This window comes from Ammospiza caudacuta, chromosome 19 (genome assembly GCF_027887145.1).
Source record: "Ammospiza caudacuta isolate bAmmCau1 chromosome 19, bAmmCau1.pri, whole genome shotgun sequence".
Lineage (NCBI taxonomy): Eukaryota > Metazoa > Chordata > Aves > Passeriformes > Passerellidae > Ammospiza > Ammospiza caudacuta.
Window position 1 is genome coordinate 9,287,665 of NC_080611.1, and position 24,717 is coordinate 9,312,381.

Below are 24,717 nucleotides of genomic sequence, written 5' to 3' on the forward strand. Positions count from 1 at the left end.
TATATAAGGTTAACAATTTACAATAATTTGAAATTACATGGGGACTGCTTTAGAATTAATTTTAATAATTCAAAAGACAAAATTTCAAGGTCCCATTGGATTCAAATTTGACAAAAGTTTTAAAGCTGACTGCTAATAATCTGTAACAGCCTAAAATTTGTGACTAAGAAGAAACCAGCATTTTTAAGCTAGAATAGAAATATACTATCTAATAGAAAAAGAAATTAACTTTATATATACTAGTTAAGTCTCCCATAAGAATCTTCCCCTCAGTCTAGATCTACCATATCTTTAGTTAAAATGTTTTAGAAATCCAAGTAACAAAATTACTCAAAACAATTCTGAAGGACCTGGCAGTCAAGGGAAGGTCAGTGAAAGCTGCAGAACAAGTTCTGGTGTGTGTGTGGTGCAGTTCAGTGTCAAGGGTGATAACATCTTCCTTCACCCCAATAGCTCAGATTTTTCTAAGGGTTAGCAAAGCTATGCCTTAGTTTGTTTTATTGTGTTAGAAGAAAACAGATTCCCATGGCAATAATTTTTTCTATTAATTCATCTGCTTAAAATCACCATTTTTGAAATGAAGGTCACCAGGAAGGCACAAGTTGCACTGAAGTCAGTGGGGAAGCAGACAGAAAACCAGGCCACTGAGTTCCTTGAGGTTCACAGCTCTGCAACCCAGAAATACATTTTGCTGTGGGGGTGATACCACAAGAGGTTCTTCAAGTATGAATAAAGAACAGGAAAACACTTCCCAGGGACCCCGGATGGGTGACAGGGTGTGCTGATTTCAAGAACTGATTTCATAGAGATAATTGTGTGCTCATGAGTAAATAAAACTGTGCCATGTCTTAGCAGGGAAATAATTTTCTTTTCTGAGTCAAGTAGGAATACATATGCACCAAACTTAATGTGTTGGGCTGATGGATGATAAATGATGGATGATGTGCTAACTATACCAGCCCTCTAATGTCTTTGATAATGCCTGGCTTACCAAACCAAAATGTTGACAAGATACAAATTGTCACTCAAGGAAAAAAATCCATGATATTCCTCACTCCATACTCAGCCTCATAAACATCAGGCTGTGCACTCCCATTTTACTCCAAAACTCTTAAAAACCAGCTTCAGCACTGACAGCAGCAGACACTGTCCTCACAACAACAAAAGGCCTATACCATAACTGATGCTACTGGAAGCACAGCTGGTAAACCAATAAGGACCCAAAGCAAAATATTTTTAGACATTAGCACACACTGCAAGCACTTGGCATATTCATCACAGACAGCCTGTGAATCATTACCCTGCTTTTGACAGCTATCTCATTACACTGCCAGGCTACAGGCTAAGGCTCCCTGGGCATAATAAAACCAGGCCATGAAGAAAGTCTTTGTAAAATTCAGTCAACTACAGGGGGGAGTTTTCCAGTATAACTAATAATGAAGCTAAGATATGAAAGAGAGTTGACAAAAATATGTTTTATCTTCTTTAGAAAGTGAAATCAAATCCTCAGATCTTTCAATCTTAAACTGAATCCTACCATGTCTTTGTTAGGCATTTCTCATCACGCTGTAACCCAGTTCAGTGAGTTCTCATTCATACACCCACCCTCCATGCAATGGAAAAACTGAGCAGTGCAGGAGATCCACTCCTGTTCCCTGCCTGGACTCACCTTGGGGTGGTCTCTCCAGCTGAGCTTCACATTTGATTCTCTGTGTAAAACCCAAATGTATTTCAACAGACACAAGAACACCCACAGCCCAAATGACAGCAGAGTTATAAACATGTGAAATTATACTCCAGGACAGAGTTGTCCATGATAATTCAGGTGTGCAAGACAAATTTACATTTTCCTCCTCCATCAAACAAACCTCTTAACCCTATTACACTATTTTTGAGCAACTAAGGAGATCTGCAACTCAAATAAAAAGTATTGATTAACTCAGTGCTTGAATAAGTCCTCTGGAAACCTTCTGCTGTCTCACATGGGTTTTCACACCTATCAGCTCTCTGGCCAAACACCTCATGCTGAGATAAAGAACACAGCAGAAGACACAGCACCTGGCTGAGGCTGGGGTTTTTCCATGTCAGGTGCTGCCTGCACAGGGTAACCCAGCACTGAACCCGTCCCACCGGCTGCAGGAGGGGACAGAGCCGTGCTCCAAATGCCACTTTAATCCCAGAGAGCTTGGTATTCTTCAGTTGCACTGACTCCACAAACAAACACGGTTTGGAACATCCCAGGGCTCAAAAAAACAAGGGATTTTTCACTCTAAAGAGAGCTGTAAATCATTACTGTGTAATATTGATGGCGACTGTAATTTACTGACAGCTCTACTGCATTTCTCATTGCTCTATTGAGATTTCACCTTTTTAATGTGCTCCCATTCATTGGAGGGCAGTTCCAAGAGCTGTAAACTGTGTACCCAAACAGCAAGAAACAGCATTTTCCTGTCTGTAAAGAACAGTCAGGAAAGGAAGACATTGTATGAATTTATACAAACTAAAAAAAAAATTAGAGATGAGATATTGGGTAACAAAGAGTACATTTATCAGTCAAAGAATTTACAAAACAGCAGATCACCACCACTACTCTTAAAAGAAATCTTTAGGCAACCTCATGTTTTCAAGTTACCTCAACACCAAAATTGTATGCCAGTCTTTCTCATGGGAGTTCATTATTCAAGTGACATGAATAGTTTTAAATAAACCTCCACAGTTAAATGGGTTATTCACAGGTGAGATGACTGGGACTAAGTTCATGACTAGGAATGAAAACTAATTCTGAAAAGCAACTGTACTACAGAAGAGATTTCAACTTGGAAGTCATGGTGAGGATCTACAGCTTGCAGAAAAAGACCAAGGTAAGAGCCAAGAAAAGGAACAGAAATGGAGAACTCGGACACTGATCTGAGGTGAGATGGCAGAGCAGGGAGACCAAGGGAAAAGGGAAATCTAGAGAAAAGATGGGCTGAATTCTACCAGGACATGAGTCCAGTCTTTTGTGATTATGCAAGTAAAATTATATAGAATTTAGCAATAATCTGTTGATTTCAAAAATATTTTAGGTATTTAAAAATATTTCTTAATGTTTTTATTCAGGACTGTTTTTAAAACTCAGTGAGTTGCGAATCACTATTTTCCTTGCAAAATCTGAAACCCACCCTGTGAGCACCCTGAAAAGACCTCAGTCCAACCTTACAGTCCAGTCTAAGACAAACACATTAGCACTCTACAATAAAGATTGTAAAGTAATTTTTGTTGACAGCCTGTATTTAATTTTTTCCAGTTTCCTAAAAAACTAACAAGACTAGGTATGTTGCCAGCTTAACTGCTAATGTGTTTACTTTACTTCTAAAGAAGGGGAGTGGAGTTATTGTATCACAGGTGAAAAACAAACCTTCAGCTTTGCTAAACCTGAACTAGAACCCCATATATTACAGCAGCTTTTTCAGGTAACAATGAACAATCCATCAAAGAACATAACCTAAAGCTTTCTTGTGCTACACGTGACTATAATGGAAACTGAATGCCAGATGGCCTTTTCATTGTCTCCTGATCTGCAGAACCTGCTAGCAAGCACACCTTTCAGAAGGAAATTTTTGAAGTTAGCTCTTCATCTCAGTACACACACAGCAGACAGCACCCACTGTAAGTACACTGTTTAAAATTATTACCTCTGTAAAAATAATCTGCTCAGCATTCCATCTGCTTTGCATGAGTTTCCCTATTCCATGCACTTTTATTGCTCCACCTATTGCAATACCTTATAAGCAACCTGGTTATTTCTTAAGAGGTTTCGCAGGGCAGTGACTCGTGCACTTTGTCTTCCACCTTTGAATTTAAAACTGTGGATTTGGATCCCAACCAACCACATGTACATTAATGCACATTGCAGTATTTACCCTGGAAACAGAATGATCAAAATGCCAAGACAGTATAGAAGGTATGTAGGCAGACACATGTATTTGGTTATCAATACATGTCAATACAATGTGTGGGGTTTTTTTCCAGAAAAAAAACCAAACCCCCATACTGATTAAGGGACAGCAGACTTTCTAGCATGTCTCACTGGCTCCCGACACATCTACATAGTTTCAGTTTACAAAAGTTTCTTTGTACTACTGCTTCAAAAGTTTTTCTGTGCTACTTTTTACAACTGTCTCCTGGGAAATGAACTGTATTTTCATATTGCGAGGATTATGAGATACACGTCCAGGTTACATGCCAGGTGGGGCTCAGCTGCAGGTACAGGGCTGTTGGGCTGGGACAGGCTGTGGGGCTGCAACCCCCAGGGCTGCCTGCGCACACAGGGGCACACGGCGTTAGCGACGGTGGGCAGGCGGTGTGCTGGCTCTGCGGGCACCGCCGGGCTGCGGGCACCCCCGGCAAACCCTCGCTAACCCCGGCGGGACCCCCCCAGCTCCCTCCCGCGGCCCTCCCCGCGCCCCGGCTGCCCCTGCCGTTCTCCGGCCCAGCGGGCCCGGGCTTACCGCGAGCCTCGGCGGGAGCAGCAGCAGCAGCAGCGCGGCCAGGCTGAGGAGGAGGCGGCGGAGCGGCTCCATGGCTGCACCGCGGGGCCGCTCCCCCCGCACGGCGCTGCCTCCGGAGCGGCGCGTCCGGCGCTCCCCGCGGCGGGCGGGGCGGGCTCAGGGACCGCCCGGCCGGGACACGCACGTCAGCCGCGGGCGGACGGGCCGCGCCGGGCACCGCGCTCAGGGACCGCCCGGGCAGCCGCAGGCCCGGGGCCCGGGAGCGGCCAGAGATGTTCCGCGGCTTCGCGCTGCTGCCGGAGCCTCCCCGTTCGTGTGAGCCCCGACCGACCCGCCGCCCGGCTGGCAGCCCATGGGGAACCGCGAGGTGCGGTGGCTACTGCTGCTTTGTTTTTGTAAAAAAATATCTAAATCTAGGCAGCACGAGTCAGTCGCCTCCCTCCCCCGGCACCACCCTGCCCGGAATAACTGGGTGCCCAAGGGAGATGATGGAGTCACCGTACCTGGAGGTGTTTGAGGCATCTGGATCTGCCACTGAGTGATACTTAATGGTTTGGGGGCTACAGTGGCAATGCTGGGTAGACAGTTGGACCTGATGATCTTAAATGTCTATTCCAACCTTGATGACTCTGTGATTCTTGTCTTCCTACGGATTTTGTATTTTCAGAACAGATCATGCCAAATGTATTTGGCATAGCTCCTGCCTTTGACAGACATAGTTAACTCTGGGCCTTGCAAGGCCTTCAATAAATGCCAAAAAAGAAGCCCCTACATGCCCCTTTGAACCAAAACACTGGTCCAGGCTTCTCTGAACAGATAAAAATAAAACACAAAAAGTATTGAACCAGATGGAAGAAGCTTCAAACAGAAGAGAGTAAATTTAGAGTGCCTGGCAAAGGCCCAGTGTTCAGCCACCTATTTATATAACAAAGCCACTTTGTCCTTGTACATGTTGTTTGCTTTTTAATGGTGATATCACTAATGGAGCTGCAGGGCACACGGAGTTCTGGGCATGCCATATGCACACACGAGCTCCCACAGTGAGCTGCCTTTGATAGTGGGCAGGAGATGTAATAATCACCCAGAATCACAGAATATCCTGCCTAGAAGGGACTGAGGATCATCAAGTTCAACTCCTGCTCAGGACACCCCAGCAATCCCAGTGCCTCAGAGCGTTGTCCAAATGACACCTGACCTGTAAGTCTGAATACATAAAAATATACTGGAGCTACAAACCACACTGTGATTCCAGTTCTCCAATGCGTTTCTTTATGGGGCCTTGGCTTTTAAGAATTTGTGCCATGTGAGAACAAGCAAACCCCTAAACACACTGTGTGTGCCATGGCAGCAGCACCCTGCTACATTAGAGGAGGAATTTACCAGTTGCTGTATAAATGCTGTAGTGTGCCAGATCCAAGCTGGAGTTATTTCACACTAGTGTCTCCCATGGCCTCACAGGAGATAAAAAAAAATAAAACCAGCTGAGGTAGGAGGGGAGTCGGGTGTTGGTGAGCACCCTCAGCCCCCCAGCTGCTCCCCTCAGGACCCACCTCAGCACCTGTTCCGCCGGAGCAGATCTGAGTGAAGCCTCACCTTTTATATTTTTAATACTGAGCCTTATTTCTTCACAGCAACAAAGCGCTAGAACAAACTAGAAAGAGTACTACTGTTCCCGAAAAGGCGAAAAGCTGCCTCACACGGCGGGGAGCAACACGAAACCACCGGGGCCCCTCAGACCCCGCACTTGACCTCCCTGGGCCGCCCCGCCCGCTGCCTTCACGCGGCTCCGCCCACGCTCGCGCGCGCAGCAACCACATCAGCACGTGACCCTGGATTCCAATCCTATTGGGCAAGGCAAGGAGGGCGGGGCTAGCCTCTGTATAAAAATGAGCGCGGCGGATTCTGGGTCTTTCACTCGCCGTAGCCAGCGAGGTGAGCGCGGCGGCAGGAGCGGAGCGGGGCGGGCGGGCGGGCGTGAGGCCGGGCCGCGATGATGTCTCTTGACACGTGTTAGACTGCTGACATACGTGAAGCAAAACTACTTCTGAGCGCCCCGGCTGCGTCCACCCTGCGGGGCGGCCGTGGTGTAGGGCATCAATAACGTCCCCTTTACTCTCGGTGTTTTGCAGGTCCTGTGCAGCGACCGGCGGCCGGGAGCGGCGGTAAATAAAGCTTTTGTCACCCAGAGCGTGTCCGGCTGGTTCTTCCGCGCGTGCCGCACTGCCTTTGACCCGGCGGTGCCCGCCTGGCGCCGCCGGCCAAGCAGCGGTGCTACAGCGAAGCGCTTGTTCATAACTGGCGCTGCTCGGCCTGACCCGGGCGGTGCTTTTAAAAGCAAGTGACATTTGTTTGCGAGTGCGTGTCACCCTCGCGGGGACACAGCGGCCGAGGGCGCGGGGCTTGCGGATCCTGCAAGGGGAGCCCGTTCCGGCCGGAGGGCGGTGCCAGGCCCAGGCAGAGCCGCGGCACTATGGCGGCGCAGTGCCACTGAACCCGCCGGGGCGGCGGCTGTAGTTTTACATCAGTAGTTCAGGGTTAGGTTGTAAAAAGGAACAAAAGTCCTGGGATTCCTGGCGACCTGTTTCAGGAGTAGAGCTGCCGGGTGGACCAGCTTGGAGGCAGGAGAAATGCATCCAGGGCCGGGGGCCATTGTGCACGTGGTGCAAAACACCTTAAAAAACTGCCGTGACTGAGCTGCAGCTTCTCAAGGGCGGTATTCTTTTAACACATGCCAGTAGGGGGAGGTACAGCATCTTGTGTCGGTACAAAAGATCTGTAACCACACAGGACTACACATACAGGAATAGGGCAGAGTCTAGGCTGACTGTAAGGGATCATTGAGCTCCCAGGGGCTCTTAAAGCTGGCAGAAGTGGATGCACGGCAGCTCTGTTCTGTAAGTGCTGGTAACCCTTTCACAGTTTTACCAGGTATGCAAACATTCTTAAAGCATATTCCTCATATAAATACTAGCTGCTGTGGTGAACTTAGCAGTATAAGTCTGCAAAACAAAGGGCACACTCATATTAGGAAGCTGGCTTTCTAATGAAGTTTTTAAAACAACTTGGACTAGATAGTAGCGTAGAAATGAAATTTACTGAATTGTTTGACATGGGATAAATTTATTTAATAAAACAAAGCAAGCAGATTGTAGTTACCCACAGTTTATGAAGTGCAGTATGACAATCTTGTGTAATAATTCTAAATCTGTTTACGCATTAGTGCATCTAGTCCTTTGACTTTAGTTATTGCACATAGAAATTAACTCATATAAAAGACCTGCGTACAAGACATGCAGACTTCATGAAAGGCAAATAATGCCTACAAAAATCAGCAACCCCAGAATATACACAGCCTGGAATGGTCAAGGAGGAGTTCAGGTAACAAATATAACTACTAATATTTCAATTAAAGGTAACCAAAATAGGTGTTCAAATATAGAATTAATTTTAAATATATTAAATGCTTTTGTTTCAGGCAAGGTGCTGCTTAAAAAACCTTCAATATAATAGCTTCATTTAGAGATGGCAAATCATCAAGTTATACATGGAAATTTTGATTTACATCAAATGTGACAACACAACATACAAAAAATTTCTTAAAAAATTACTTGGAAAAAAAAAAGAAAACATGTTATAAAAGGAGAGCCAAAACTCACCTTCTTTGTAAACTAATAAAACGTTTTCTGACAGCCATGAATAGTTGGCAACACTGAGTATCAGAAAAATATGAAGTATTAAGGAGTGGATATGTAGTGTTCAAACCTTGAATTTACTGCATACATTTAGCCTTGATTCATTACACCTGACAAATAAAAGGCAGTTCCCCCTTCCCCTTTAGTTTTGGCCACTAATTAGCAGAAAGAGCCTTTAATCATGATCAGCTCAAACAACTGCAATGCTTCAATTCCTATGCCATAAAGTCCAAGGAACCAATGCATGGGGGTCAACATCTGTCAGCCACAGCTGCTTGCACAGGCAGCAGGTGCTGCTGTGTCTGGGGCTGTAACTGAGGATCTGGGCCCATGCCCTGGGTGTAAACACAGTGCAATGGAAAAGACTCACAGCAACAAACTCCTGTCAGAAAGAACTGGGTGTTTCATCACAGCAAGAGGCTCTATGCACAGTTAGGTCACTACTGGAGATGTGCAGTGTTGACACTTGGTGTGTGTGCTCATGTCTAGAAACATTCAGAATTAATCAGGAACCAAGGTGATTGTACCTCACTATAAGGCGGCTTGCTATGGTTTGGTCTCATGGCTTTACCAATTATTTTTCCTCATTTACAAAAATCTGACAGTCCCACCTTCACTGATAATTGTGTGTTTTATGGCTAATTGCTTCCCCAAAAAAGCACAAGTTCTGTATGAAAAAAGTAATGTGTATACAGCACATTGAATCACAATATTACCTATACATCCAATTTACATTCTTTTATCCTGAAAGCATTTCATATTTCGATTGCTTGACACAAGCTATTGACTGCAGAAGTGAAAGAACAAAAAACAGTTCATTCTACACCTCCAACTGCCTGAGAAAGAAAAATATTCTTCCAGTTTTATAAATTCATTCCTTATTTAGGATTTTTTCCATTTGGCACGCAGTTCCTTTGCTGCCAAACAACTTTTCAATGCTTTAATGCACATTAACATAGCGTGAAAACAAGCTGAACAAAAGGTGCATCAACAAGCTCCTTGATCTGTTACATTTGAGTTCCTCCTCCCTCCCCACAAAGAACAGGTCACCTCAGCCTCCCAGTTAAAATCCTGATGGCAGCCAGTACAAAAATAAATCAGCTTAATGGAATGGAACTTCATGTAGCTGAAGTACACGGGAACAATAACCAGGCAAGTGAGCACACAGGAACGGGGAAAGGCAGTCCTTGGGAGGGGGGAGAGTGGCACAAGTTAAGGACAAGAACTACAGCACAGTTTATAAAACCATGAGAGTAACTTTTATAATACTGTAAACTGCAAGAGTCTTCACATGTCATGGTTGATCAGAGGCCTCCGTGCTCAGGTCTTGAGGAGGGCACGTGGAGGAGCGGGGATCCATGGCTGAGTGCATTAAAGGAATATAGACATCATCCATGTTTGGCATGACAAAGATTTTCTGGGAAAAAGATGCAATGAAATGAAGTTACATTACACATGTCACTTGAAACCTTATTTTTCCAATTTTAGTTTAGAAAATGCAACACATTTACAGAGAAAAGGTTCTCAAGCTCAGCATGGTTTGAGTCAGTGCAGTGGCCATTAACTGAAACCATTTTGTTGTGTTACAGTTGTAAATGAAACTCAGAAATATTAATATCTCTGCATATTTCATTTAATTAAAATGGCACTACAGGAAACATCACCAACTTTTCCTAATTGCTTTCTCAGCTCTTACCCATCCATATACTTTCAAAACGTACTTTTAGTAAAATAACTGATTTTGATTTCTGGTTGATTGTACAGGTTGGGTCCAGAATCTAGCTGGTCACTATTCTTATCCTACATGTATTTGGAGAGGGCTTCTTCCTTTTTGCACTATGGTCAACATGATTTTTTAAAAAATTACTTTAAAGGAAGCAGTAAGAGGAAGTAGTGTCTTATCTATTCTTAATTTAAGGCAAAAATTTGGGCCCCTATCATTAAGAACATGTAGGATCATGTTCTTATTTGAGTATAGCAAATTTTACCATGGTACCTATTTCAAAGAAATGTTATTTTCATCTCTAAAACAGATTTCCACCCAGATCTACACATGAGTCTTGAGACCATCCCAGCAATCAGTTTCAGCTGAGCTCTCAACATCCATCCCACTGGCTGGGAGCAGTGAAGTACATGACTAGTTATAAATGAAATAGAGGACATGTGAAAATTAAACACTCCAAAACTACCATCAATGAAAGGGGAATGTAGAGGAAACACACCTGGAACTCCTGTTCCAGTTTCCTTGCTATCCAGTCTGTTACATGAACCAGAGTCACTTCTCTCTCACCAAGTTTTGGCCGCGCTTTTAACTCCAGGTAGGGAGGCCTTCGGAAGCCGTACCTGGGGAGAGAACACAGAGCAGGATTTACTACAGACACCCCAACAAAGTAAGTACTTAAACCTGTAACAATGAGCTCTTAGTAACAGTTCCTACCTCAGTTACAACCAATCTGTACTGCTCCTTGCCCAGAACCCACTTGTGTCGCTACAGGACACGAAAGAACACAAGTGCACACTGCTCCTCTCAAGATGAAGATAAAAGGGAAGTTTATTTTCTGACTCCAGCATTTACAGTTCTCCAAAAGTAACAGTGGATTGGAGGGTGACAGTGCCACCTCTCCAATGACACTGGACAAACCAACAGTCCATCAGCTTTCTCCTCCTCCATAAAGGAATGCAAAACAATGAGTTATTTACAGGAAGTGTGTGAGAAAGTTCACTACAAGAATGTCAGCATCAGAAGGCTTAGAAAATCTTAAAAAATCAGGGTGACACACTTGAGCCAGGCTTTACTTTTTTTCTTAGCTGCAACCCCTCACATAGCACACCTGAAACATTGCCCAGCTCTGCTCTGAGCTCCTCTTACCATATTCTGTCAGTGGGTGGAGGTGGAATGTTAATCACTAGTGTTCCTCTGCACTCCTGTACTTCAACTGTTAGCAGCAATGGAGTATTGGAGACCTCTTCAATTTTTTTCTTAATAAACTCAGTCTCTGTTGCTTTCTGAAAGTATTTTGACTTCGTAATTTTATCCACAATTCTCATGATTTTACTTGTCCGATGTCCTCCAACATACCTTTAGATAGAGAATAGAAAAAGGACATCAAGATAATTTTCTTAAACCTATTTGCTAAGACAGACATGGATCTTCTATTAAATCATTAAAGTTTTTTTGATACAAAAATTCTGAACAGATATGTGGCCAAGCAGTTCATCCCAGGGCCAGCACCCAGCAGCTGTATTCTGTCAGCTACAGGTGTCTGGCAGAAACTCTGTTCAGCCTGAACACTCCTTCCCAGATGGCATTGGAAACACAACAAGTTTGAAAACTGCAAATACACTTAGATCATTAATGCCAGCAGGATGGCATGAGAAGTGACAACTTTACTACCATTCAAAAAATATTTTAGAGACCCTGATACACCAAGATGTGCACAAATCATCAGCATAGAAGGCCCAACAATTGTGTCCAATTATTTAACTGTGTATGCTGAAGAAAAATGTTTTCATTTCAAGGTACTGTAGCATTTACAAGTATAAGTATGCTGAAAAAGAAGAGGAAAACGGTTCTGGCAGTGGGTGGAATGATATTCCAAAAATGGTTAACTGTGTCTGCAGAAAGTGGGTTTTTCCTGGCAATTGTGTCAGACAGCATTCCTGGCTTTTCAAACAGATGCTTTAAGGGCTGAATATGTTTTTTCTTACCCCTATCTCATGTTGGAAATACACACTCCAAAAATAGCACATTTGGTATTTTCCACACACTATATCACGTCTAATTGTGGCTCTTGGTGTTACATAGCAGAGATAACCTTCCTAAGGAAATGACATCATTTATCCAGGGAAAAAAATAAAATTATTCTTACACAAACTTTTACAGTTTTGTTCTTAGCACAACATAAGACAAAAAACTGTTCAGTGAAATAAAAAAAAAAAAAAAAAGAAAATGTATTTCATACTAGCTGTATCTTTACCCAGAGAAAGAAGTTATTCTCCCACCACTTTCTATAGTGGTAGCAATGCAGATTTTTAATAGGTGTAAGAAATTTTTTTCAGTATTTTACATTAAGATTCTTCATTCTCTCTCTTTGTCGTCTTGATAAAGACTTCTTTATATGATCTATGAATTTTAAGATATGAAATGCAGTTAAAAAAATATCAATTGCAGTAATTCAAACAACTCTTCACACAATTTTCAGAAGTGTTCAGGAGTAAAATACTAAAATTCTCTGGAACATTTTGAATAAGTCATGAGTCTGCTGGTATATTCACTGTAAAAATCACTTGGATATGTTCAGACATAGAAAACATTGTGACTGTCTCAGACATTCTGGGCTCAGACATTCAGCTTTCTCATTCATTGCATGGCATAATTGCAATCAGATGCAGAAAGCAAAAAATCAGAGTCGCAGCCAAAACAAGGAATGATGTGGCACCACTGATGTTGGGAAATTTTCTTTGAAATCCATGCAGAGCATCAGAGGGCAGTATTGCACAGCCCAGACACATGAAATCCTCAAGGAAAAAAAAAAAAACTGATCAAGAAAAACAGGCTTGAGTAACAGTTGTTTTCTTAAGGAAAAGAAAATGGAACGATGTGACGGTGTTTGTAGGGATCTAAGGATGAGGGAAGAGACGAGGATCTGACTCCATGTTTCAGAAGGCTTGATTTATTATTTTATGATATATATTATATTAAAACTATACTAAAAGAATAGAAGAAAAGATTTCATCAGAAGGCTGGCTAAGAATAGAAAAGGAATGAATAACAAAGGTTTGTGTCTCGGACAGAGAGTCTGAGCCAGCTGACTGTGATTGGCCATTAATTAGAAACAACATGAGACCAATCACAGATGCACCTGTTGCATAACACAGCAGCAGAAAATTATTGTTTACATTGTTTTTGAGGCTAAAGAAAGGATTTTTCATAAAATGTGTCTGACAGAATGCCAGCAATAAGGGATCAGCAGGATAAGCACAGGGGTAATACTGCATAGAGAGGGTTTCAAGGTTTCACACAAAATCCTGTTCTTGGCTCTGCTACCAGGTAGAACACGCTGGGGAAGGTCCCCAGAGCTTCTCTGGCCTCCCAGCAATCCAGCAGAGGAGGGATGGGAGGGAGGTGCCCAGGGCAGCTGGGAGAGGTCCCTGCAGAGTGGGGTGATCAGGGCTCCTCTGCTGCCCTCTGCCCTGGCAATGGGCGGCTGGGGCTGCTTCACTGCTTGGACACCTCACACTCTGCATTCTGGGGCACAGAGAGCATCACAGCACTGGCACCAGCCATCAGGTGTGGGAGGAGGGAAGGATTAACAAACAGCTCACCCTTCTCCTCCTGGGGTCAGCTGCTTCTCTCCTGCCAGCTCAGGAGCATCATCCTCCTCCGAAGAGCCGGCACTGGAGGATTCCTCATCGCTGTCTGCAAGACAATATGCCCTTGGCCTGAAACTGAAACAAGGCAATTTCCAGGTCAAATGTAATATCCTTAAATAGATATTCATCCTGTACAGCTTTGGCTGACATTACAGGTTTCTGAACTGTCCCCTCCCGTCCACTATTAATGCTATCTAAAAAGAACAAAACCAAAACCACTCTGAAGCCAGTCTGGCAGAACCAGCTTTCAAAACAGAAATCTGTTTCTCCCAGTGGAACATAATCCTTCATGAAAGAGGCTGGCATGGGGGTGGCTATTCTACATACTCAAATCACATGTGGAGATTATTCAAAATACATTTGGAAGCATCTCTGTTGTTGCTCATGGTTTTTCATGAGTTGATCAGAATAAGGATTGGACAGATCATTTTGTTTCAATGTCACGGGGAAAAAAGTGAAGTAATAAACAAGTGTTGCCCTTGGGTACACAATACCACACAGTAGTGACTAATTCCTAGACTTGAACTGTGGAAGATTTTATGTACATAGTCACAAGAAAAATTTCAAATCTTTTAAACGGATTTAAACGAGAGAAGGATACAGTGCATACACTTCAGAATTAGCAGATCTTTACTGAATGCAAGAGCTTGAAACAGTTACACAACACAGCCTTCAAAAGCATATGGCTCGAGCCCTAGGGACTATACCCAGGAATATAATACTCTACAGCATGTTCAGAGTACACTTTATAGCTGTGCCTTCTTTCTTTGTGTGTGTGTGTTCTTGGAAATGTATTTGAAGCATTAATAACCTCAGACAGGGCATGGACTGAGGCCACTGCCTGTTATTCTGTACACAGAACAAACTGGTGGTTGCTGCATGAAGTCCTAATGTAAAGGGACAGTCACTGCAGCTCACAGTGCACAAGACTCCTTCCCCACTGGAGCAATAATCCCAGGACCTGTCCACACTGAAGTGTTTCCTACCCAGGCTGTGGAATCACAATTGCAAACCTCTTCCTATCCAGAGCAGCATTTTGTACCTGCAGAGCAGTGAAGGAGCAAACCAAAGTGAGCCACCTCCCTGAGGACATGAGGGTGCTGGGTGCTCCTGTCACTGGCCCAAATAGCAGGGCTGGAGCTGCTCCTCACAGAAATTCACCTTTTTAGGTCAGATTCAAACTGCACGTTTTCCACCAGGGTGTGACCTCACTTCTCTTTCCTGTGCACTTCAGCATCCAGCTCAAATGCTCAGGGCATCCTCAGGTCTTTCAAAAGTGTCACCTTCTTACAAGGTGTTTTATTTCCTAGTTGAAGGGTTCCTCTGAAGTGCCTCAAGCACCAAGTGGCTCAGACCACAGGATTTCCTCGCATTAAACAAAGCAACAATAAATAAGCTTGAGTGAGATTTCAGGGGAGCTCTGTATACAATGGACCATTTATATGACACAAACATTGGCAGAAAAAAATCACTTTGGAGCTACTGTATTGTTCCTGTAAAGATTGCACAATATTTTATGAATTGGCATTTGTCAGTTTGTTTTTATGTGTTTCAACAAAGCCAAAAGGACTGATGGGTTAAGAAGGTGCAGTACCTTTGGGTTAACCTGCCTGCTTTTGCTCAACTCCTGTTTAGCAGCATCTGTAATGTATTACTTTTATAAAACTGGCAATTAAATAGTTTCTTATTCTTTCTGAGAGCAGCATTTTCCTGAGAGGGCATGCAAGACAGCATTACCAGACTGTCTCAGCACACTTCACTTCTATTTCAAACAGCCAGTGCAACAGTGACCCATTTGTCTTCCTTTCCAGTGACAACAGCCACAGACAGTTACACCCCAGAGCTGTGCCCCCCTCCTCTCTCTGGATGAGTAGGTGCCTTTCTCACACCACTTTGTGGTTACTGCTTCTCAAGAGATGGTTTGTTCTGAGCTCATAAGGGCCAGAAATGAGCTCAGCAACCAGCACACATCACTTACTGACAATGTGACCATGGATGCAAACACACGCAGAGTAATTTGATTTGTCACAGCAATTGTCAACTGATAATTTAAAAAGCCAGTAGAATTAAAATTAACTAACACATTGGAAGGCAGAGATGAGAATCAAACTGTTCTATACTTTTCAGTCCTTAATTTATTTAATATCCATTTTAAGGAAAAACAGGGGAAAAAAACAAGCAACAAAATAGCCTTTATCCAAACTAGAATACATTAGATTGTTCTTTATGTAAAACTGCTAGCTGGCCCTGAGCTTTGAAACATCCCAGCCCTGTGCAGGGAGCAATGCAGTCAATGCTGATACCTTCAAGTAACTGGTTGCTTGGCTACAGGCACTTAAATCTGCCTTGCTGGGCGCCTATAGCTCAGCCAGCAGCAACCTGATTTTTAAATATGAATCAGAGTGTTCACTAATTATTTCTGAGGCTGTTCCTGCACTGAACAGATATGAAAATACACAAAGAAAATCCAGAAGGGGTGGGGAAGAAAAGCAAGTATTTGATTTGTATAGACATTTCCTCCTCTATCCCCTATTTTCTTGGGCAGGCAGGATTAAACAGATTTTGAAAAATTCACACCTACCAGTTATAGTGATGTAAATTCAGAAATATTTATTTCAAGCAGTGACAATGAGAATCTAGGTCAGTTTAAAATCCTCTGAATTTCTACCAGTGTATGAGACCATTCAGCCATTAGCTTTTTTCACATTTATTTTCCTGTCATGCTTGCACTGAAATATAGTGCTGCTGTGAGTATTACTTCAAGCTATCTCAGAATAAATGGCCAGAGCTATGACATAAGTATACAAAGCATCTAGTATCTTAATTGTGAAAGACCATACAATTTTGTTCATAGCTAAACAAATGGCCAGGTTTAGAGACTATTTTCTTGATTTGTAGGCAGTGGTTGTACATTAAATCAGAGACCACCTACTGTTCAGGGCCTGCAGATTTAGGTACAAAGAGAATACAGCACCAAAAAAAATTGGACATCAGAGCTGGGAGTGGATCCATCCAGAGATGGGTATTTGATGGGTGCCACTCACTAGGTTAATAAAAATGGACAATGGATGACATTCAAACATGGCCAAATTGAGAGGGAAAACACAAATACAAAGGAGGTAAGTTACTGTATGGTGTCTGCTAATTAATTCATCTACATAAGGCATTTAACTTAGGCACAGCAGGCAAACAGAAGGTGGCTATGAGGAAAAATCCAGACTAAAGCATTGATGTGATTACTCCCACAATGCAATAAAGCTTTTGAAAAGGTCTTTACATAACAATTAGAGCTTGTTTATCTTGCACATTGTTTACTACTCCATGGTTTCCAGCTGCAGCTGCACCATGCTGCAGTACCCTGTTACACCTATTTCTGCATGCGTTTATCTCCAGTACTAGAGTTTTATCTGACTAAATCCTAAATCAAGCATAAGACAAAACTAAATTTTAGTCATAGGACATTCTAAAACCCAACTGAAATATATATATATATATAATAATTATACTACAGAAGCCTTTTATTAAAATTATTATCAATAGTGTGACCAAACAATAAAGTTACACAGAAAAGCCACATTCCACACCCACTTGTATGAAACATCCCCAAAACTCCTTTCAATCTACTGCAGATACCCAAGGAAAATGCCAGATTTTCACAATGAAAGCACCTTTGCCATCCCTTACCCTTCCCGGCCGATCTCGCCAACCTTCAATGCCTCCCCAAGCGGCTCTTTCCCAAGTTTGGTCAAGTTCATCTTGGTCTCCAGGGTCATTAGAAAAGATCCATTGTAGGACATTTCCAAATCAACCCAAAGTCCTAAAATAAACAACAGAAAAGATGTCACTTGAAGGGCAATCACAAAGCAACCTTTCTGATCACATTAAGCTCATGGAACAAAGCCAGATATAAACCCAAGCCACACTGAAAGAGAGTGGTGAGTATAGCTAATGGTCTAAAAAAAACCCTGTGATTTACACACACCTAAACTGCTTAAGAGATGTGAAATGAGATAAAGGAAATAGAATACCATCAGGGATTCACTTCAAAACTATTTACAGCATTGCTCCAAGCCAAGCAGTAATGGGGACGCTCCTCTGCATCACTGACGCTGTCCAAATGAAGCACAACTTGAAATCCCAGAGCAACATTTGCTTCTCTCTCTGCTGCCCCTTGTTTTGCCAGTGGTTTATTGAAGATCTGTGACAAGGTTCCCTCAGTAACTGAGCTACAGGCACTATTTTATGATTCAGTGCAAACAGGGTCATTACCTACACAATTCTAGACATGCAATATTAAGTTAAATCCTATTGTCTGTGCAAACTATTTGCTTTTTACAATCTCCAAAAGAATTTTTTTGGGAATACTTTAACATTAGCTCAAGCCTTTCAAGCGACACCCTGCACCAAAGCAGCAGAAGGTTAGAAAACAGATGCCAATAAACACAGATTATACTTCTTCCTTTTTCAGATATTGCAGCTGCGCAAAACATTCCCTCACCAGTACCTGGCACATCAACCACTGACCCATTCCACTTTTATTTACTTATTTGGAAGCAATTAATGGTGAATAAAACTGAAACCAGGACAAATGGTAACTACCCTTTGTGTTTTATTGTTCTAGAAAAGTCACACTTTATCAGTTCAAGAACTACTGTTTTCTTTTCTGCAGAAACATATCCTTATCACAATCCCACTCACATGTGGTAACAGAAACACAGGCAGCTCCCAAAGACCTGGTCCCTGGCACCCTGTGAGGTTGCATGCTGGAAGCAGGATTAAGGCAAGCTGGTGCTTTACTAACCCAAATAACTCTTTTCCATCCCAGTTTTTCTAACACTGTTCTAAAAACCAAACACAGGAACGCAAACACAAGTTTATAAGGGTGGTTTTTTTCTCTTTACAGAAGAAAGGTATCAGTAAGATCATAAAAACCATGAAAACAGCTTAACAGACTTTTTGGACAATCAATGAGTCAGCAGAACTCAATCATCAATATAGTTTTAACAGTAGATTAAATTAAGCAAAGGATGCCATTACTGGGAGGGAAAATTCCTTCTGACCAGAAAATGTTCATACACTTTTTCCAGAGGGAAAAAGGGAGGGAGAGAGAGGGAAGAACTGGGCAGATGGTACATTTTATTCTGTTTTCTGGTTCCCTAGCCTTGACAGAATTACAGTAAAAGCCACACATATGCTGTCACCCAAGCAGGACTGCATTAACAGAAACAAGACTTTTTTTCTAACATTGTCCATTAACAAATTTAGCTCATTAGAGAAGGCATAAAACAAAAAAATGTATTTTCTTTGTAATCAAGCACTGGTAAAAAGAAGCATTGATGAAACAAAGCACATTAAAATTAGTAATTGCACTTTAAAGCCTCACAAAGGGCTACCCCCAACGACTGCCTCAAACACTTACTAAAAAACCCCAAAAACTGAGAAGCATTCATTTTGGATACTGCCCTGAAACTACAGAGTTTTTTCCCCACATTTCCCAATAAACCAAGTCATTTACCCATAGGTAACTTACCAAGAAATACACATTTATTCTTATGAAAACAAGCATTTCCAATTATCGTCCCCTTGTTTATGTCCTTTTAAGTATAAAAAGTTATTCCAGTAATTACTCATTGCAAGCTCTTTAAAACCCTAAGAGCTCACACCTATGTACACATTCAACAGTATGGAAGAAGTTAAAAGGATTAGAAATCCTACCATAAATGTTTGCTTGTCACAGTTGAACTGAACAAGAAACTAAAGGAACTAATTAATCCCATTGCTGTTTCAGCAATTAATTGAAGCCAAGTGTTCAGCTCCTAAATCCCATCTCATGACTTAGAACTACATTCCTTGGTTACAACTGAAGTTATGAGAACAGAGAAAAGAATTCAAAAAAATGTTTAAATCAAGGCAAAGGAAAACACACTGTCAAGAACCCTGATTAAAAAGAAACTATGAAACCATTCCACAAGCCACACACACATAAAGATTTTTTAAAGTTTTCCTTTGTTCTGTTACCCCAAATAAAACTTCTACCAATGGTGCAACCACTTAATGGGGAACACTGGAGGACCTCCCAAGTACTGGGAGAACCTGCTGTCCCACAGAGGAAGCATAAGATGCTTTAGTTCCCCAAATACTGACTGCACTCCAGCTTATTCCACCTATTCAACTCTTATTTCTCGTAAAAAGACAGATTTTGTTCCTCATGACAACCAAACAGTTTGCTCTTTTCAAACACGCTTTGTTTATAAAGTTCAGTGGAAAATAATCTCTGGAAAAGTTGAGAGCAAAGTACCAGTGTTTTATAGATAAGGCTTTTCCCCAAGGGGTTGCAAGGCTCAAGTTGATAAGGGCAAACAACAGCATTTGGATACAACAGGCAGCATTAACTAATGTATGCCCAAGAAGATTTTAATATTTCCCCAAAGTCTGCTTTGCTCAGATTTATGAGGGAAAGGTCAGCACTTACTGTCCTCATGCTTTTAGTCAGTGATTTGAGTGGCACCAAGTTTTAGTATTAAAGTTTCTCAATCTCCTCCTAAAGTCCATGCATCTGGTATTCTTGCAAAGGTCAGGTGACACCACACCAGGTCTTCCAAGGAAATATTTCCCTTTAGGCCAATTAGAAATTTCTCCACGTTGAGAGGAGAAACTCTGATTTCTCCTTTAACAATTTAAAATTACAAACTGTTCTGACTACATCTTAAATGGCATCTAGCTCTTCTGAATATGTAGAATAAATGCTTTTGAAGCTAAAAAGCATTATTCCGAGTTTTTACTTTTTTCAAGACTACTTAAGTGACACAAGCATCCTCAAATATGTGACCATATGCAAGCCAGAAGGAATAGAAAACAAACAGTTCTAGTTCATACAGCAGCAGTATAAAAGTCATCCAGCTTTAAAAAAAGCTGTATTTAATATTAAGAACATAAAATGATCCTGTATTTTGAAGCTTATTTTCAAAACAATATTATTCTTGATTTCCAAGTGATTACAATTATATTTTCTGAATCTCTACTTTCAGAACAGGGCAGATTCTCTTGGAGACACAAACCTGTTTTCTCCTATGGTCAGAACCAGATCTGTCCCAAGGAGATGTGCTTTGCTCTCTGCAGTGCCTGACAATATCAGATAAGTGTCTGCATCTCTGTTGCATGCAAATTTTAGTTTAGTTCAGTAAATATTTCCTATGGAAAGACACGATCACAATTCCATATTTACAGAATTACATTTACACCAAGCCTGAGATAAAGACCTGTGAGTGTCTCAGAATAAGCTCTTATTACACGTACCTAAAACATACACAAGATAAAAAGATCAACATTCTGTTCTCAGATACAAAGGCAATACCAACACCTGTTATTTTTGTATTTTACCTCTGTGATCAATAGAAGGTTTGAAGGCTTGAAGGATCTTGGGCACTGCTATCCCCATGTCAAGCTCAGTCAGAGTCAGCTCATTCATGAAGTAGGGCAGCTAAAAGGACAGAATATTCAAAAATCAAATACATGTTATGGAACTAGACATCAGTCTCTTGAGAGAAGAAAGCTCATTAAACTTAAGGAATGGACTGAGCTGAAGTGTCACCAGTGAAAGAACACAAATATAATTACACAAAATTCTTACTATTCTAGAATTTCACAGTTGCCAGTTGCGAAGAATTTTTAGGGACAGATTGGGCATCTGAATTTGTTTTTTAAATTATGCTGAAGTTTAGATGCTGACCTTAAACTATCAGCACGCTTTTTAGTCAAACTATACAAAAAGCTCAAGAATGAAGTGTAAATCCTATTTCACTATGAATAAAAATCAAAGATTTCTTTGGATCTTAACTTCAGTAATATATTTTATCACTGATGTTTTATCAAGGTCTCAGCTTCTTTTATCTTTGGCAAACTCTTTCATAGAACATTACCTTTTAAATCTGTATCATAATTTTAGTAAAATAGAGGCCCAGAAATCATGATTCAGGTGTCTTATTCTTCTAATTGACAGAAAACATATCTCCTGTGAATAGACATTGCTTAACACATCAAAAAATACACCCAGTCCCCACTTCCAGTCCTTCCACTTACAAAGTTCCCAGCGAGATGTCTGGGTACCCTGCTGTCAAATTGTGGAAGCAGACAGGGCAGGTTTAGGCTACTGGTGATTTCCCACAGCAAAGGCAGCACTATCTCACAGCTGGGGCTGGCAGCTAAATGTCTGAGCTTTTGTAAGCAAGACAACAACTTCCTTTGCCTTGAGGAACAGGCAAACTCCTCCCCAGACACCAGGAGCTGAAGGCTGTGGGGAACTGCTGCTGTTCAGAGGGTTACAGAAGGCAAGGGGAAGACTGAGCAGTCACTCAAAAGCATCACTCCCCCTTCCCCCTTGAGATGGTGCAGTTGATGGAAGCTGTGTCCTGCCACCCCACAGAGCTTTTTCCATAACTACTGCTCCCACTGACCTCCTGCAAGTAGTTTATGTCTGAAGTTAACAGGAACACACTACAGATGTGGCTCCATGATGGCCTCCACCTTAAAAGCAATCTATTATTTCCCAAAGCAGATTTCCTCATTTATATGCAGTTCTATCCATCCCTAATGTAAATACAATAATACTTTAATTTTTACATAAAAATTTGACAGATACAAATAGCTAATCCAGCTGTAGCTCATTTTAAACAGAAGCAGCAAAGTTAACATGCATCAGAAACTGAACAGCCATTCTGTAGCACATTTATTGTCTTTTACATATAGTGTGAAGTAAGTCTTTCTTGTACTATTTTAAAACTCAAAGACTGTGTGTTTCACTTCCTTCAAAGGATTGTGTATGCAAGTCTCCAGATCAGGTACCTTTATTTTGCTAAGTTTCATTTGGATCTTCTTTGACACTAGATCAGACCAATACTTCTCTCCTAAAAAATCCCAAAATATTCTTCCAAGCAGAGCATTCACCCAGGCCTCCTGTTCTTCTTCTTCAGCTTCCACATTGGCATCTGGCAACTGAAAATACAGAGCAGGTTATTCAGCTCTATAAATTCTATAAAATAAGGAAAGAAAAGGCCTGATTTATATGGGAAGTTCAGTGTTAAGAGCCTGGGTCAACCCAGAACACCAAAAGCTCAGCACAGGGAGCAGCTTTACAAATGCATCAGCTGGGCTGCCACGAGCCTGTCATCATCCTGACATGCAGCAGAGGGAATGAGACCACACAGATATAGATTGACCTCTGGCAATGAAATGAGAAAGTTGTGTGTAATTTAACCTCTGGCAGAAAAAGCAGATAAACCCAGAGTGGGCAGACTTATAAACTGTGTTTGCAGTAAGAGACACTCTCTCTTGCCAGTCAGATCTGAAAGAACAGGTACTCTTCCTTAGTTTTATCAAAAAATTGGAAAGCAAGACCCAACCTTACATCCTTAAATCCAATTCAGAAACACCACAAATAGATGATAAACACAGAACAAGGAATCACACTCCTCCTTCCACTGCTTGCATATAGGATTCAGGGAACTATACTGTCCCCTCTGCTGCATTAAAGGTTTGTTTACAGTCCAAGAGAATTCTGTCTTGGTTTCCTTGAGAACCATCTCGAAACACCTGGAAATATTATACATTCAATGCTTCACTGACTGCACACACAAAAGCCAAGGCAGCTGAAATAATTTTGGGTGTGTACACACACTACCACAGAAAAACAGGAAGCTTCCATGAGGGAAACACAACATATTAATTGCCTGCACCGACAGAAGAATTCACCACCTGACATTTTCCAGGCAGAACTCCTGAAGCTAGCAGAAAGGCAGCACTTTCTAAGACAGGCAGGTAGATGCTGCAGTTCTGAACATCATCTCTTGGCAGCCACAGCTCACAGGGGCTGCAGCCAGGCTGTGCCAGGGCGAGGAGCCTCTGCTGTGACGCAGGTTCCCTGCCAGCACTGCTCAGCTATTTATAGAAAGGCTCTGACACGTGCCAGCTTCAGCAGCAAATCCATCACAGCTTCAGGAGTGGTTGGGGGCAAAAATACGTTTTTCTGGGGGAACACAAGATGTGTTTATTCATACATTACACCATGGCCTCCTACTCCCTTTTCTGGTTGTATGAAAGGGGAAACAAAGATGCATGATATGAATTACCACTATTTTAAATAAAAAGTGGTCATGCTTAACATTAAAGGTATGTTTTTTATGAGTGTTGTACTTAGTGTTAAGGCTGTGTTTACTGAGAGTGACTCAAATGCAGTCCAGGAGATCAAAGGATTAGTAAGAGCTACAGAAGCTGTCCACTGTTCCTTTGGAGCACAAGTATTACCTTTTTCACAGCTGTAGGGCTGCTGTCTGCACTGACGACTGGACTACCTGAAGGGCTTTTCTTTTCTTGTGGAATACACTTTGCCATATAAATATTGTAGTCCAGAAGCATTTTCTGCCTCATGCTGCCAGCCAGGTCCTTGTGCTTTAGAAGGATTGTGACTTCTTCTGTGCTTCCCTTGCTGCTGCTCCGGCTGTGTGTGAGAACTCCAGACTGACTGTCAGCTCTGCTGTGTGCTGGCAGCACCCCTAAATACAGAGGAATAATACCTGCTCAACAGAGAACAACCTGACAGCCAAATCCCACAGTGTACCATCAACATTTAAAGGAATATGTTTATTCCACAGATTTCTCCTAAAAAAAGACCAGCATGGTGCTTTCTTATTTTAAAGGCTAAAAGTAAATTCTACTGCTGTGTGTTTAGGTGGTCCTAAACCCAAATTAGTCAGTATTTGCTATGATTCAGCACTCAGCAGGGTGTGGGACTGGAGGAGTCAGCTGATCAATAGCATATTTAAATATGGACACTCACATATGTATAACACATGGCAAAATTCCCAACAACTCTGCTGGAGAATGCCTAAAATAACAGTCAGGTGATTGAAATGCACCTATGACTAAAGTTTTTTTTTTTACTAATCTAATTATAGACTGTTACAATTAGAAGGACTGTGAAAAGCATGTAACTATTGGAATTTTATTTAGCTATTAATTTTGCATTTGCATTTCAAGAAGTTATGTGCCAGAAACAATAATGTTAACTAATTTTTAAAAAGCTTCTCAGAGAATAAAGGCAGAAAAGCATGAGTCATTCAGGTTCAAAATTGTATCAAAGGATGGGTTTAAATTAATAGTCCAAACAA

The 24,717-nt window shown here is 41.8% G+C and overlaps 2 protein-coding genes and 2 non-coding genes across 5 annotated transcripts in view; 2 read left to right on the plus strand and 2 right to left on the minus strand.

Annotated features, from left to right (window-relative positions):
- The window catches only part of ERN1 (endoplasmic reticulum to nucleus signaling 1), a 32,662-nt gene extending 28,086 nt beyond the window's left edge, over positions 1 to 4,576 (minus strand). Inside the window, exon 1 of the mRNA XM_058817190.1 lies at positions 4,491 to 4,576. Within this exon, the coding sequence (XP_058673173.1) occupies positions 4,491 to 4,562 (72 nt within the window). The 5' untranslated portion in view covers positions 4,563 to 4,576. The remainder of the gene's footprint in view (positions 1 to 4,490) is intronic.
- A 1,898-nt stretch (positions 4,577 to 6,474) lies between these two features.
- On the plus strand, positions 6,475 to 6,540 carry LOC131566312 (small nucleolar RNA SNORD104). Its single transcript, XR_009275537.1, has one exon. It is a non-coding gene; the product is annotated as a small nucleolar RNA SNORD104 (small nucleolar RNA).
- Positions 6,541 to 6,707: 167 nt separating this feature from the next.
- Positions 6,708 to 6,837, plus strand: LOC131566315 (small nucleolar RNA SNORA76). Its single transcript, XR_009275539.1, has one exon. It is a non-coding gene; the product is annotated as a small nucleolar RNA SNORA76 (small nucleolar RNA).
- Positions 6,838 to 7,590: 753 nt separating this feature from the next.
- Positions 7,591 to 24,717, minus strand: part of TEX2 (testis expressed 2) — a 46,232-nt gene continuing 29,105 nt past the window's right edge. Inside the window, exons 5-12 of one of the 2 annotated variants that reach the window (XM_058817027.1) lie at positions 23,855 to 24,102; positions 22,397 to 22,546; positions 20,936 to 21,035; positions 17,240 to 17,372; positions 13,508 to 13,630; positions 11,052 to 11,261; positions 10,405 to 10,525; positions 7,591 to 9,599 (exon numbers count right to left, since the gene is read on the minus strand). In XM_058817027.1, the coding sequence (XP_058673010.1) occupies positions 9,477 to 9,599; positions 10,405 to 10,525; positions 11,052 to 11,261; positions 13,508 to 13,630; positions 17,240 to 17,372; positions 20,936 to 21,035; positions 22,397 to 22,546; positions 23,855 to 24,102 (1,208 nt within the window). In that variant the 3' untranslated portion in view covers positions 7,591 to 9,476. The remainder of the gene's footprint in view (positions 9,600 to 10,404; positions 10,526 to 11,051; positions 11,262 to 13,507; positions 13,631 to 17,239; positions 17,373 to 20,935; positions 21,036 to 22,396; positions 22,547 to 23,854; positions 24,103 to 24,717) is intronic. The other variant, XM_058817028.1, reaches the window with a different exon arrangement.